We start from the raw sequence: 13,751 nt of genomic DNA, 5'->3' as shown, positions 1-13,751 counted from the left end.
CACGTCACTGGAACATGTTGTCCCATGTTAGCCACAGCATAAGAGGGGTCCTCAGAAGACCCACATTAGAAAAGGAGTTTGGTCATCATGATAAATCTGCTTTGAGGAATGCAATTTAAATCGACAAAAAAGGAATTTTTAGATATTTTTTCAAACTGCTGTACCATTTCCTAAGTACATGAGTTGTTTATTTTTGTTTTGTTTTTTTTGTTTTGTTTTGTTTTTTGATTCTAAGATTTTATTGGGGAACAGTGTATACTTCCAGGCCTTTTTTCCAAGTCAAGTTGTTGTCCTTTCAATCTTAGTTGTGGAGGGTGGTGTTCAGCTTCAAGTTGTTGTCCTTTCAGTCTTAGTTGTGGAGGGCGCAGCTCAGCTCCAGGTCCAGTTGCCGTTGCTAGTTGCAGGGGGCACAGCCCACCATCCCTTGCGGCACAGTCCACCATCCCTTGCGGGACTCGAACCGGCAACCTTGTGATTGAGAGGACGCGCTCCAACCAACTGAGCCATCCAGGAGGCAGCTCAGCTCAAGGTGCCGTGTTCAATCTTAGTTGCAGGGGGCGCTGCCCACCATCCCTTGCGGGACTCGAGGAATTGAACTGGCAACCTTGTGGTTGAGATCCCACTGGCCCATGTGGGAATCGAACCGGCAGCCTTCGGAGTTAGGAGCACGGAGCTCTAACCGCCTCAGCCACCGGGCCAGCCCCCTCAGTACCCCATGAGTTTTATCCAAACTCTCCAGATGCCTCTTCAATATTAATGTTATTGTCATTCCAAAATTTTCAAAAGCACATCATCTTATCTTTTATGGAATCGAATAATTTGCAGCATGCTTTGAATCTTTTTATCATGCTGATGCTAAAAATTTTATCCAAAGCCACAGGTACCCTGCATAATATGAAACAGGTTTGTGTGTTTTTTTCTTTGTGTGTTTTTTTTTTGGGTTTTTTTTTTGTCCATCCTGTGGGCATATCTTTATACTCATAATCTCCAAAATAAAACTATTTACTCTTTTGCCTTTTAGTGGTCTTTGTTTATAATACACAGTGCTTAGAATAGTGAGCTCATACTCTGAGGAATGATTCTGTAAATGTTTAATTATTTTTGTCTTTTAAAAGAAAAGTATTACTTTATATAAGCATCTAAAATTAACATTAGTTAAGGCTGTTTCAGGCCAGCGTTCCCAAACATACCTTGTGCATCCAGTAACATAAGAGACTGTCACAATTCAAATATTAGGGAGCTCCTCTTTGAGAAAAACTTGTCCAATATTCAGGCCTTGGGGGTGGGGACCCTGAGTTCCACTTCAGGGCGGTTGGGTTGCTTCTCAGGTGCCTTCCAGCCTCACCACTGTCCTGCCCCCTGAAACACCATTCGGGAGCTGCGGCCGCTGCCACTACTGGCCTTGCAGTGTTCAGATTGTGGTGTGCATGACCATTATGAGAGCAGTGTTTTGTTTTTTTAACAAAAGTGAAACATAAATTCTTACTGCCTTTTTTAATCCTTTGGTTGACATCATGATTACTATTCTTAAATAATCCCATGCAGATTCTTTACCTGGCATTTGTTGGATGGTTTTTAACTTCATCCCTCCAAATGTCAAAAGAAACAAAATTCCCAGGTTAGGGGTGATTTCTGAGCCTCCTTCTGAGGGATCGGTCAAGCCATGTCTGGTAATTTCCTTTTTAATTCTCTTAACGAACCTATCCTATGCATTGGTTTCCTAATCTGCCTTCCCACTGAGGTTAAGCAGGTCTTTGGGCATTTGGAAGCCTAGCTGCCTTAGCAGCTTTATCCCACTGCTTGCTGCCTTCTATACACTAGTCAAGGATACCTGGGCTTTGGGTGTCATGAAAACATTCTCATTTGTTTAAAAAAAATTTTGTTTTTATAAATTCACAGAAAACAATTTGAAGTAGTTCTTTTAATTCAGGTGTTTGTGTTTTGTGATCATTGGTTTGTGGATACTGCTTTAATGAAATCTTTAAAATATTTCAAAATAGACTTTAAGTTACTGATTTTTTTTTGTTTTTAATGTCATTTCTGGTAGAGTGTTTGATAGGGGAGCAAAGTAAGAGGTCATTGCAGCCCCTGCTAGTTAGAACAAAGGAAGAAATTGCTTAATAAAGAACTTTGGAATGGTTAATATGCATAAATCCCAGAAAATGTTTAAATTGAAACAAGCCTAAGATTTGAGGACCCAAGATCCATGTGGACACTCAGTTGTGTCAGGCTAGCCAAATGTGAGTCCTGAGCTGGCCCTTTCAAAGGAGGAGTTAGATATTGGCTTGTGTAGATGAGGCCTAGCTTTGAGCCCAAGAAGGCAAGGTCACAGGGGAGCAGTGGGTGTGCTGTGCCCAAGACACTATCTGGTACGAAGAGGCATCTATGGAGGAGTGAGAATATTGATTGGATGTAGGAAAGTGGGACCAAATTGTGGAGAGCTTTAAATCTATGGAAGTTTTGTTCGCATGCAGAAAAAGTCATTAAGATTTTGAGCTAGGGCGTAATATGTCTAAGTCTGTTTTAATTTTGAAAAATCAATCAGGTGATCATGAGGAAAAGGGCTTAGAGACTGGAAGAAGCAGGCTATTGGAAGCCAAAAGGATGCATGTCTGCCCGGGGCCCGTGGGCATGAAATCGCTGAGGACTCTAATTCTGAGGCCCTGCTTGGTGGGCATCCTTCCTTGAACCGGCCTCTTACCTTAGACCCTCATTACCTTCTTTTGTTAGTGTTATTTTCTGTAGAAATAGAATAGCATCAATGACCACTTTTGAACTGCTTTCTTCATTGATATGTGTAATTTGTTCCGACTTACCTACTAATATAAAAATGACCATTGCATATTTTAAGGTAGTTTTAAAGAGATAAAATTTAAGTGACCCTTAATTGATCCATTTATAAACTTAGATTTCAATTCAAGGACTTAAAATATATGAAACATACCCCAAATCTTTCTTATACATCAGGTATTTTTGTGATGACAGACTTTTTAGTTTGGAATCTCTTTCATTTTAGGTTTTTGGGCCATTTGTACGCTGCAGAAGCCCTCATCTCTTTGGACAGAATATCTGATGCCATTACTCACTTGAATCCGGAGAACGTCACTGATGTCTCCTTAGGGGTCTCGTCAAACGAGCAGGACCAAGGTCAATGAGGACACATTTGATCGGAACTGGTCACCATTTCCACTGCCTTCCTATTGTATCGCAGGATGTGTGGAAATTTAAGGGCACAGTTGTGAAGGGAAGGAAGTTTTAGGTTGGCTGTCTGCATTTTTGGCTGTACTTACATTGTAGTAACTGTTTGCTGAGTAGACCTAGAAGTTGATTACCACATGCTCTAAATTCTCGTGTATGAAAGGCTGATTGATAGTGTTAGAACAATTCATTTTGATTCTCATACTATATTTTTCTCTTTGGAGGGATTCCACAATCCAGAGGAAAAGCAAAATACTTCATTCAAAAGTTAGCTTTAAATCATGGCTAAGTTTTTTTTGAAGGACTGAGACTGGTATTCACTTTATTCAAGGTTATTTCTCAGGCATAAGATGGTAGGTGGTGGTAGCATTCTGATGTCTTTTAATAGAACCTTCACTACAAGAAAAGTAAATACTGTGACAGTTGCCTTGATACTAGATTTCCATTTCATAAAGAAAATTAGGATTTTAGAATATATACTCTGTTGTCCTGTCTCAGATTTGTTTTCATGTCTTTTGTAGGATCAGACAAAGGAGAAAATGAAGCAATGGAATCCTGTAAGTGAGAAGTTTTGTAAATACTTAAGTAGCCTGGCCAGCGTCCCAAAGATTTAGAGTTGAGCCTTCTGTGTCCTTCGTTTGTCAGCCTGAGGAGCAGTGCTGCGCTTTATCGAGGAGGCCGTGGATTGGGTTGCTCCTCTTGCCGTTGGCCCAGCCTCTTCACCAGTGTCTCTGCTCTTTCTCCCCAGCTGGGAAGCGGGCTCCCCAGTGCTACCCCAGTTCCGTCAACTCTGCCAGGACTGTGATGCTATTCAACCTTGGCAGCGCGTACTGCCTAAGGAGCGAGTATGACAAAGCCCGAAAGTGTCTGCACCAGGTGAGGCTGGAAAGGGCGGTGTCAGACCCTCTTAACAAGCAGCCAGCAAAGCGTGTGGAGTTTGGGTTTTGTTGTTTTGTTTGAGACTCCTGGTCAGTTGGTTAAACATTGCAATATTACGTTTCCAAGTTTAAAAATATCCTTGCGAGGTAAACCACTGATCAGTATTGCAAATGAACCTAAGCATTTAATGGAGAGTTTTTTTCTGATGATTTTAACAATTAAAATTTCAAAAGATTGGAAACCATCTAAATAAGGGACTACTTAAATAAATAATGGTGCATCCATATAACTGAACACAATGCAGCTGTCCACAACATATTAAGTGAAAAGAACAAGATGTATAACAGTTTCTGTATAATCCTGTATATACGTAAAGGATCACTGAACTGCTAACATTGGTTTCAGGGGTGGCAGGGTAAGTACTCTGCAGCTAGAACACTAAAATGGGAGACTTTTCACTAGATACTCCTATACTTTTTTATTTTGAGTTGTGTGAATCTGTATCTATTTGGAAAGTTAAATTACAAATACACCTTTTAGAAAGATGGAGTTCAGAAAGCCAGTACCAAATAAACGCCACATACTGACAATGTATAACTAACAAAATAGACCTCAGAATTCAACCCCTGAAAGGCTGCATCATTAGCAGGTCTCAAGGAAAATTCTGATGGGCCTTCTTTAGGTCACGTGGCCATCCCTGGACCAGTCAGGGCAGGAATTCTAACCTGCAGTGGGTCACACTTCCCGCTATGGGTAGCCCCAGAGGGATTTCACAGAATTGTAAAGGGGTGACTCCTCCAAAGGATATTAATCCATAGTTATCAGTAGAGCGCTTCCCTCTGTGCTCAGCTGTGGGAATAAGTAAGTGGGTATGACAGACCCTTGTCCCCACGGGCCTCACAGTTAGGCGACACCTTCCTAAAAGGGGAATCGCAAGGTTAGAGGTGGTACAGAGTTTAAGGGCTTCTAATACAGAAAGTTTGTACCAGATGGCACGTCCACCAGCAGTACATGAGAGAGACCACAGCCCCATGTGCTTGTCCGAGTAACTGAAATTAAGCCTATTCTCAGGAGGTAGCGTAGCTTCTGGAAATCTCCCTCCTAGGAAGGCCACCGTGTGTCTCGCAGTGATGAAGCTTACCCTGTGGAAAATAACCAGGAGTGATGTTTACTCAACTTAGTGGCATCTGGTCAGCATTTCTGATCCAAATCAGAAAAGTTAAGTGATGGACTATCAAGGGAAAAACATATGATATTATCTAGGAGTTGAGTTAGCTGGGTAAGAGTTTAAATGTTTTGCTGTTCTCAGTGGCAAGGCGAGGGTGTTTAACAGTTCTTCTGAAAGTGCTCATGGACTCCAATGACTGTAGCAAACAAGGCTTTTGCTCTAAAGTTACGTGGACGGCCTAGCTCAGGACCTGGTACAGCAGGTGGCCGTGGCGGCTGCCACTCCGGGAGAGACAGATGGGGTCAGGCCTGGTTCGGAGCTGAAGGGGGTTTTGTTTTGGTCCCCTGGTTTTTAGGTTAATCCAATGGCTGGACCTTTGTTAATTGGGAGGCCTACCCTGCCTGGGAGGGCAGAATAATGATGTACAGGCTTGGAAGGGGCTCCCAAGTAGATGTTTGAGAGCTTGTCTGCCCACCGCTAACCATTCTGAACAGCCAGTAAGCAAAATACCATTAAGTCTCATAATAGAAAAAGCTGCAGACTGTGGTCAATGCAAAGAACAATAAGTGACGTGTTAACTAGCCACTTGGAGGGGAAAATGGAGATTTTAATATTCACAAAATGCTGTAAAGGTGATCTTGCCTGTATAAAGTTAGGCCCAGAAGTATAAAATCGCGTTTTCTGAACTGAGTTGTTATACCTCACAGATGTAGTGAGAGGAATAAAAAGCTCCCTGCTTCATTCATGAGGAGCTTAGGAGTATGTGCTCTAGACAAGAATCCCCCTCTAGTCTGTCGGATTTCTTCTAATGCTGCCAGGAACTGACCTTGGGCAAGTGTTTGGTCCCCCAGACCTCTCCTGCATTCACACCTCGGCCTGCAATGCCCTTTCTCCCCATTTTCTTCCTATCAGCTATCGGGCCCTGCAAGGACCAAGCAGGCTTCCTTTGCCCCAAAACTCTCTGCAGAAGGAAACTCTTTTTTTCTCTCTCCATGTTCACAGTACTCGCCCTTTCCTCTCTCCCTAGCACTTAGGTCAGTTTGTGTGGATAATTGTTAGTTGTTTGCATGCTTGTTTATTATCAGGGTAAGTCTCCATCTTACCCCGCACCCACCTCTGATCAGTCAGTATTTGTAGAAGGACATTTTCTGGTTAGAAAGCAGTCCGGAAGCATGAGCACCTCCAACTGGAAGCGGGGTGGGGGGAGAGACATGATTTAAAAGTAAGGTGAGGAAATAAACCTGTAACCTCAGCACCTTTGACCAGATCAGTCCAGGTTTCCTTTTCTCGGGACTAAGTCAGAGAGAAACTGCTGACTGGTGATTGGCTCTCAGACCTAGGAAAGGACAGCATGTTGCCTAAACAAATTATTTTATTTTATTTGACTGAATTGTACTGTTTCAGTCTTTAGAATGGAGACATTTACTATGCTTAGTGGTGCTGTTTTCTTATATCGCCAACCTTTTAAGTTTCAATTCTTATTACCCACATTGGGAACTTGCAGGTTACAGTACTGAGTTGTTACTTAGGAAGATGAACAGGTTACAGATTTTAATACAAGTGCAGCGGTATCTATGGAGGAAAGCCCCCGGCAGATGTGGATGGATGATTGGAGTGTAGAATCAGCAGTGTCTGACCACCCATCTCATAAACGGAATACAGCCAGGAGACAGGAAGAACCCCAGGCCGGTGAAAACCAAGAGGGAAGAAAGCTTTCCTCGATGAAGAACTCATTGTGGATTAGGCAAAGGAAAATAAATATTTAGCTAAAAATCACGTGTCTAGTTTCGTTGGTAGGGCTCAAGGCAAATTATAGTGGTCCGTCGCTAGAGGTCATGTGGGGAGGAACTGGACTAAGCTGGCTAACTTGGCATTAGTAGGCTGACATACTCTGTAGTTTTCTGTTTGTTTTGTGGCATTACTTGGAGTTTGTAAGCTGTTGGGTTTCATGGGTGTCTTTTTTGTTTTGAGCAAAGGCGGCTTCAATGATTCATCCTAAAGAGGTGCCGCCTGAAGCCATCTTACTAGCAGTCTACCTCGAACTGCAGAACGGTAAGTAAGTCTTCTAGAGCCCAAGAGTTTTGGTGTCAGCTTTTTGTCTTCAAAATTGAAACTTTGCCTTCCTTGAAGATATTACCCATCAAGTTCTAAATAAAAGTGTGGCTGGGAAGTTTTTGGTATCTTACCAATTCCTACTTCTTGCAAGTTAAGCATATTTCCTTTTATCTGTGAAAATGTAGAATAGCATAACTTCTGACAATTACAATTAATCCCTACTAATTAACCTTTTGCTTAGGCAGCCAGATGACTACTTGAGAACATGAGTCAGAATGCCAGTTGCTCTGAGTTGTACACCGGAGTGTTTTGAACACAGATGTCATTAATGAGTTTTACAGTAAGCCAGTTCTTGCTGAGAAACATTTGTCCAAACCTGAATCCAGCATATACCTCTGGGGCATATACAGCCTCCAGGATGTGGCTTACTGGAAGAAAGGCTATGGGCCTACATAAGGGATAGCATGAAGTAGAAAAGAGATGTGATTAAATGGGAGAAATTAGAAGAGACAGAAATAGTAAGAGTTGAAAGTCATACCTTCTTGTGGCTTGTGGGAATCCTTACAAGGCTCCCCCTTGGAGCTAAAGAAGGGGCGATAAGTGCCTGGCACCCAGCAGGCCTTGGTTTCCTGAAAGGCGTGATTAGGTTTAGTGCACAGTTCTAGATCCCTTTCGTGCATTCTCCCTGTAGACAGGTTCTCAGCCTGGGCTCTACCTTAAGATCACTGCGGAGCTTTTAAAAGTCCCGTTGCCCATGTCACACCCTAGATGGAGGCGTTCTGTGATTCCAGAGTGTAGGGAAGGCTGTGATGACAGCCCTTCTAGATCGTCTTTGAGCTCCCTCGCAGGATTCTGATGGCTTGCTTTGTATGTGATGGTGTTGCTGTAAGCTTTTTTTTAATGGGAGGTGTTTTTATAGGTAATACCCAGCTGGCCTTACAGATCATCAAAAGGAATCAGCTGCTCCCTACAGTGAAAACACTCTCTGAAATGAGAAAGAAGCCAGTGTTTCAGCCTGTCCACCCGATCCAGCCCATCCAAATGCCGGCTTTCACTGTACAGAGAAAGTGATATTTTGCTCTTGGAAAACTGTTATCTGAGACCCAGGGGAGTATTTATGGACCTTTTTTAGTTGTATCACAGCAAAATGAATAAAAGACAGATGACGAAAAGGGTGCTAGTTTTGAAGACACAATTTAAAATGATTCTAACTCCTGATTTTTTTGCCAGAAGCTTACTTAAAATTAGGGATTCACAAACTCATTTTCATCTGTTTTTCTTTAATCTTTCCTAGACTATTAATTTTGAGCCATTATGTATCTGTGTCATAGGCAATTAAAACATGGTCTTATCAGAACAGTCTTATATATTTTGTCTTTCTTGCTATTTTGGCATCTGAGATTTAGTGTTGAAGTTTTAAAACAGAACATCAGCAGTAGATGTGTAGCCCAGAAGCTGACCCGGAGGCAGAGCGGAGAAATTGATGTGTTTTATGCCTAGTTGTGACTAAAAGGACCAGAAAAATGTGTAATAAAACCCATAGGGCTAGTAAAATTGGTTTAAGATGAGATGATTGATCTGGTAGGAATCAGTTTGCTTAAAAATTACACATGAAGACAAACAGTGTTTCGGGCACTGGTTGTGGGGCACCCGCCCAGGCCCTTATGCAGAAGGACGGATTCTGGAGTCTGTTAGTGGGAGCTCAAGGTTTATTGCTAACTTCTTTGCAAACGCAAACAAAAAAGTAAAAGCTCCTTTCTAAGAGACAGGTATGTGTTGCGAGATTGACGTGACCAAAATTTGTCCATAGGGTCGATAACGCTAACTTTTAAGTAGGAAAAACAAAATTAATACAGACTTGCTTTGGAAAAATTGGGTGACCTCCTAGTTAAGATCACATTGGGCAGATTGATGAAATCTTGCCATGTAGGTGCATATCTTGCTGTCTGCGTCTCAATTTCAGATAGGGAAGTGTAACCCACTAGCCGTATCTCTGTTTCACAACTAAGAGAGAGGAGTGTTTGGATAAGCAGATGATCTATTTAAAACTTCATCTGAATTATTCTGGCTGAAGTAAAACAAGGATATATACCAGAACCAAGTATATATGATGAGCTCGACATTTCCCACAAGTGCCTTGGAGATGGGGGGAGTTTCTTCCTGCACTTCAGCGTGGCGTGGATGTGTGCACGGGGGCTCCATTGCTCATTTGTCACATTGCAGTCATTGTAGACACTGCGTAGATTCTTGTCAGGTAGATACGGAAAACAAGTGTTCTAGCTTCCTTGGGCCTCTCAAAGCCTTTTCCAGCTGAGACAAGAGGAGGACCCTTAAGCTGCACTGGTGTTGGTCCACGTCTGCAGCCTCGCTTTCCCGAGCCGCAGTCAAGCAGCAGCTCTATGAGACCCGCTCACCTGCAGGATGGTAGCAGAGTTGCTTAGCCTGGCCATTTTCTGGAGAGTGAATCCACAGACCTCATCAGTTGCTAGGGTCCCACAGTGCTGGGAAAGGCCTATAATTATACCCGAGGACAGTACATGTTTGGAGAAATCTCAGATTAGAACTTTCCTTGCTCACTGGTTGGTTTATGGAAAGCAGGAATAGCTATGAAGCAGGTTAGGCCCCATGTTACTGTGTTAATTAAATAAGAATACGTTTGGCGGCAAGTAGCAAAGAAAGGATCTGTGGTTTAAAGGAAGACTTATTTTCCACTTGAGAAGGGGATACATGGGCAGCTACCTGCTGGCCTTGGGTCTAGTTCTCAGTGACGCCATCAGGGACTCGGCGCTGTTTCCACACCACTCTCCTTAGCATGTAGGCTTTTGGCCCCATGGTCACAGGGTGTTCCAGCATAGCATCTACATTGAAGGCGAGAAAAAGAGGGCCCAGGCAGCCTGTCTTGGTAGGAGACTATCAGGAGCAAAGCTTTCCCAGAAAACCCCAACAGACCTCAGTTTACATCTGTGTCAGATTAAGTCACGTAGCTATCCATAGTTGCAGGGAAGGCTGGGAAAGACAACAGGTCGCTAACAGTGCCAGCTGCAGTTGCTGGGATAGCCCAGTTAAATGCTTTTCCAACCTGAGGACTATAGCTGATACCTTGTCAAATTACCATCCCAGCAGCCCAGCTTCACCTTCCACAGCCCACCCTTGGGAGATCCCAGCCCATTAAATATAAGCTTTTCCCCTCCGGGACTCTGTTCCTACTGGTCGTCTCAGCCAGGAAGGCTTCTTCCCACCTATTTTTCCCACCCCCATTTGTTAACATCGCCCACTAAGGTAAATCCTACCATGTTTCCCTGAAAATAAGACCTAGCCATACCATCAGCTCTAATGTGTCTTTTGAAGCAAAAATTAATATAAATCAAAAATACATATAAATCATATTTTATGAATTATATTAAATTATATAAATTATATAAGATGCGGTCTTACAGTAAAATAAGACGGATCTTATATTAATTTTTGCTCCAAAAGACGCATTAGAGCTGATTGTCCGGCTAGGTCTTATTTTCGGGGAAACGGTAACTATGCTAAAAGATTTTAAATGCCACTTCTCTGAAGTTTTACCTAGCCATCCCCAATTTTTCCTTCTGTGTCTGTCTCCTTATACGTCCCTTTTCTTCTATGGTATGTGGTTTTTCTGTAGTTCGACAGGTGTGTGTGCTATGGACACCAGCCTCAAAAGAGGGTGTCTTCTTTGATGGGGGTGTGAATTCTGAGAAGAGCCCCATTAGCTTCTGTTGGAGCTCCACTACCCATTTCGTTGCAACGTCTGCAAAATGGGGCAAAATTCACCTCAGGGATCCCTACACAGCCCCATTGAGAATGTGACTGCAGATGTCCCCAAAACCACAAGGCATGAAGCCTCGGAAGAGCCAGGGTAGTCTTCCATTTTGCCCCCCGGCTCTTACCCTCTAGAAGGGCCGCCCACAGAGCTCTGCCCTAGCCACGTCCTTGGCTGGCCTCTCGGCCCAGCAACCTTCAGTGTCCTCTCCTGATCGCCTTCCACCTGCCTGCACATGGGCCTTTCTCACCCTCCAACACCGGTCATCACATGCCCTGACTGATCCCACCACTTACGGTCCCGTATCTAACTAGTTAGGTGGGAGCTCTGCCCCTTACTCAACCCAAATGACTGAGCAAATGACTTGATCTCTCGAGGTTTTTTGACTGGTCCCTTTTCTCGGGCGTAGTGTGAGGATTCAAATGAGATGAATGCAAAGTGCACTGGGTAGACATTTAATGCAGGTGTGTTCACCTGCCCCTACTGTTACCTAAAGGACCTGCTCAGCCCAGTCACCCTGTACGCTCTTTGTTCCCTCTCTTAGTCTCCCATCTGTTCCCCTTGTTGGAAGCCACCTGGAGAAAAGTGATGGCGTTGTGGACCCTGGAGCCAGACTGGGACTGGCTTCAAATCTTGGTTCTCTCACTGGGACAAGTTCGATCTGGAACAAGTTGTTTTGCTCCTTTGTGCCCCAGTTTCTTCATCTGTAAGATGATAACTCAGGGTTGTAATGAAGTGTAGGGGCCTGGTCATTGTTGCTATTGCTGGCTGTGCCTGGAACTCCACATGTTCAAAAGGGAGTTCCATAATTTTCACTGTACTATAAAAGGTACCAAAGCAGAGACTTGCCTGAACCACTGGCATTGTGGAGGTAGCACTGTGAGTGGGTGGCAGGGAGCAGGGGGGCTCCTAGAGGTAAATTACTTTTGGTCTGTCCAGGGTCTGGTGCATAGTTCAGTAAATACTGGCATTTTATGTTCTTATCCCATTCCTACCTACCTTGCCTCAACCCTTTCCTGTGATGACAAGGGGCCCATGTCTCCCTGCCTTAGGTCCCTTCTCCCACCCGTTCGTCGCCACGCCTCTGACTGCCTGTGACTGGCTACAGCACAGCTCTAACTCCTGCCCCTGAGTTCCTTCAGGAACATCAAGGTCTCTTCATGGTAACTGCTTACCTCTCCCTACTTAGCTTCTAGTTATCCCTCCCTGACACCCAAACTGCCATCTCCCAAAAGGCGTCACCATTTCCCACCCCTACCGCTTTGCTTCAGTCTCCTCCACTCCCTTGAACTTTCTTCCAGTTTCAGTGTGTCCACATCCTGGCCACCTCACACTGCCTTTCCGTGTCCCTAACCTGCAAGTAGATTCCTCTTATGCCCCAACTCTTCTTTCATTCCACGCATGCTTACCGAGTGAGGGCATGTTCTGGGCTGGTGAGCCGTTTTGTTGAGCCCCATAGTAATCTGGCAAATCTGGGAGCACAAGTGTATGTTCCATTCTTTTTCAGCTGTTTTTGTCCCTTTGCTGGATTGCGAGTATTTTGAAGACAGGGCTGTGCATTACAGTGTGTGGATTGTTCTAGATGAACAACAAAATCTGCCGCACAGAATTTTTGATGAGGTTCTCTTCCTAGGCCGGGCAGTTCCACAGGAACTACTGCTTTCAAGGTAGGGATGGCCTATTAACATCATCCCAGGGTTCTCATGGCCTCGGCATCCTTCACCCTCTGAGCCTTATCAAGTAAGAGTTAAATAGTGGTCCAGCTCGGGTGGGTTACTGGTCATACTCAGCAGGTTCAGCCTAAAGGAACCAGACCCAAAGGTAACACAAAGCAAGCAATTGACATAGTCGGCTTCCTTTTCTCCCTTGGAAGAACAGGGCAGAAATGCAGGCGCTGGGGTTGCAGTGGGGGTGCCACGGGAGGAGGCAGCAAAGTTCATTAGCCCCCTTATTTGGGGCAAAGGGGATCCGTGTGGTGACAAACAATTGTCCTGGAGGATTTAGGAGGATTTGGCCAAGTGTCCCTGTGGGCCCCAAGCCTCGTCCTAATCCGGTCCACATTTCAGACTACTTAGGATCGCATTAAATGTCAAAGCCGGCGTTTAGGGAAATATCTACATTTCGTATGCATCGCCGGGGTCAAAAGAAAAGCTGAAACGAACCTTCGAGCATTTGGCGCGAGAAGCGCTCTGTGTGGTCCGGAGCGTGAATGGGGAGAGGGGGGCTGCGCTCTCGCGGCCTCCGGGCCCAGGAATGCGGGCTTTTCACATGTAGAAAATGCTAATGCTTTGTTCCAACTTCGGCCTCCGAGAGGCTTGGAGGCACCCGGCCGGATTGTCACAGCTGCATTTGCATGTGAGCGGCCCCTTGTCTCCATCCCCACCCCCATCTCTCCCCTCCCCCCAGCACTGCTTTACTGGAGACCTCTGGGACTGATGGAAGGACCGTCTGCAAATGCCCTCAGCCATCATTTATTTAATCCCCGCTAAGGCTATACATTTAACATATTGGGGAACTGTATCAATATCTTTAACGTGAGGCACCAGGCGAGTCAACTTTTATTTTTAACTCCAGTTTCAAGATGTTATTTAACGCTTTCAATTATTTTATATAAAACAACTTATTCCACCAAGAAAGATCAAGGAGTTGGATGTCCAGTTTCAC

General features: G+C 44.3%; 1 protein-coding gene across 4 annotated transcripts in view; it reads left to right on the top strand.

Moving 5' to 3' along the window:
• The window catches only part of CNOT10 (CCR4-NOT transcription complex subunit 10), a 56,128-nt gene extending 47,471 nt beyond the window's left edge, over positions 1–8,657 (top strand). For all 4 annotated transcript variants that reach the window (XM_019727736.2, XM_019727735.2, XM_074312714.1 and 1 more), the window contains exons 15-19: positions 3,017–3,147; positions 3,720–3,755; positions 3,947–4,074; positions 7,222–7,297; positions 8,220–8,657. In XM_019727736.2, coding sequence (XP_019583295.1) covers positions 3,017–3,147; positions 3,720–3,755; positions 3,947–4,074; positions 7,222–7,297; positions 8,220–8,371 — 523 coding nt within the window. In that variant the 3' untranslated portion in view covers positions 8,372–8,657. The remainder of the gene's footprint in view (positions 1–3,016; positions 3,148–3,719; positions 3,756–3,946; positions 4,075–7,221; positions 7,298–8,219) is intronic.
• Positions 8,658–13,751: the final 5,094 nt, after the last annotated feature.

Source organism: Rhinolophus sinicus, linkage group LG10 (genome assembly GCF_036562045.2).
Source record: "Rhinolophus sinicus isolate RSC01 linkage group LG10, ASM3656204v1, whole genome shotgun sequence".
Lineage (NCBI taxonomy): Eukaryota > Metazoa > Chordata > Mammalia > Chiroptera > Rhinolophidae > Rhinolophus > Rhinolophus sinicus.
This window is presented reverse-complemented; position numbering and strand designations above follow the sequence as displayed.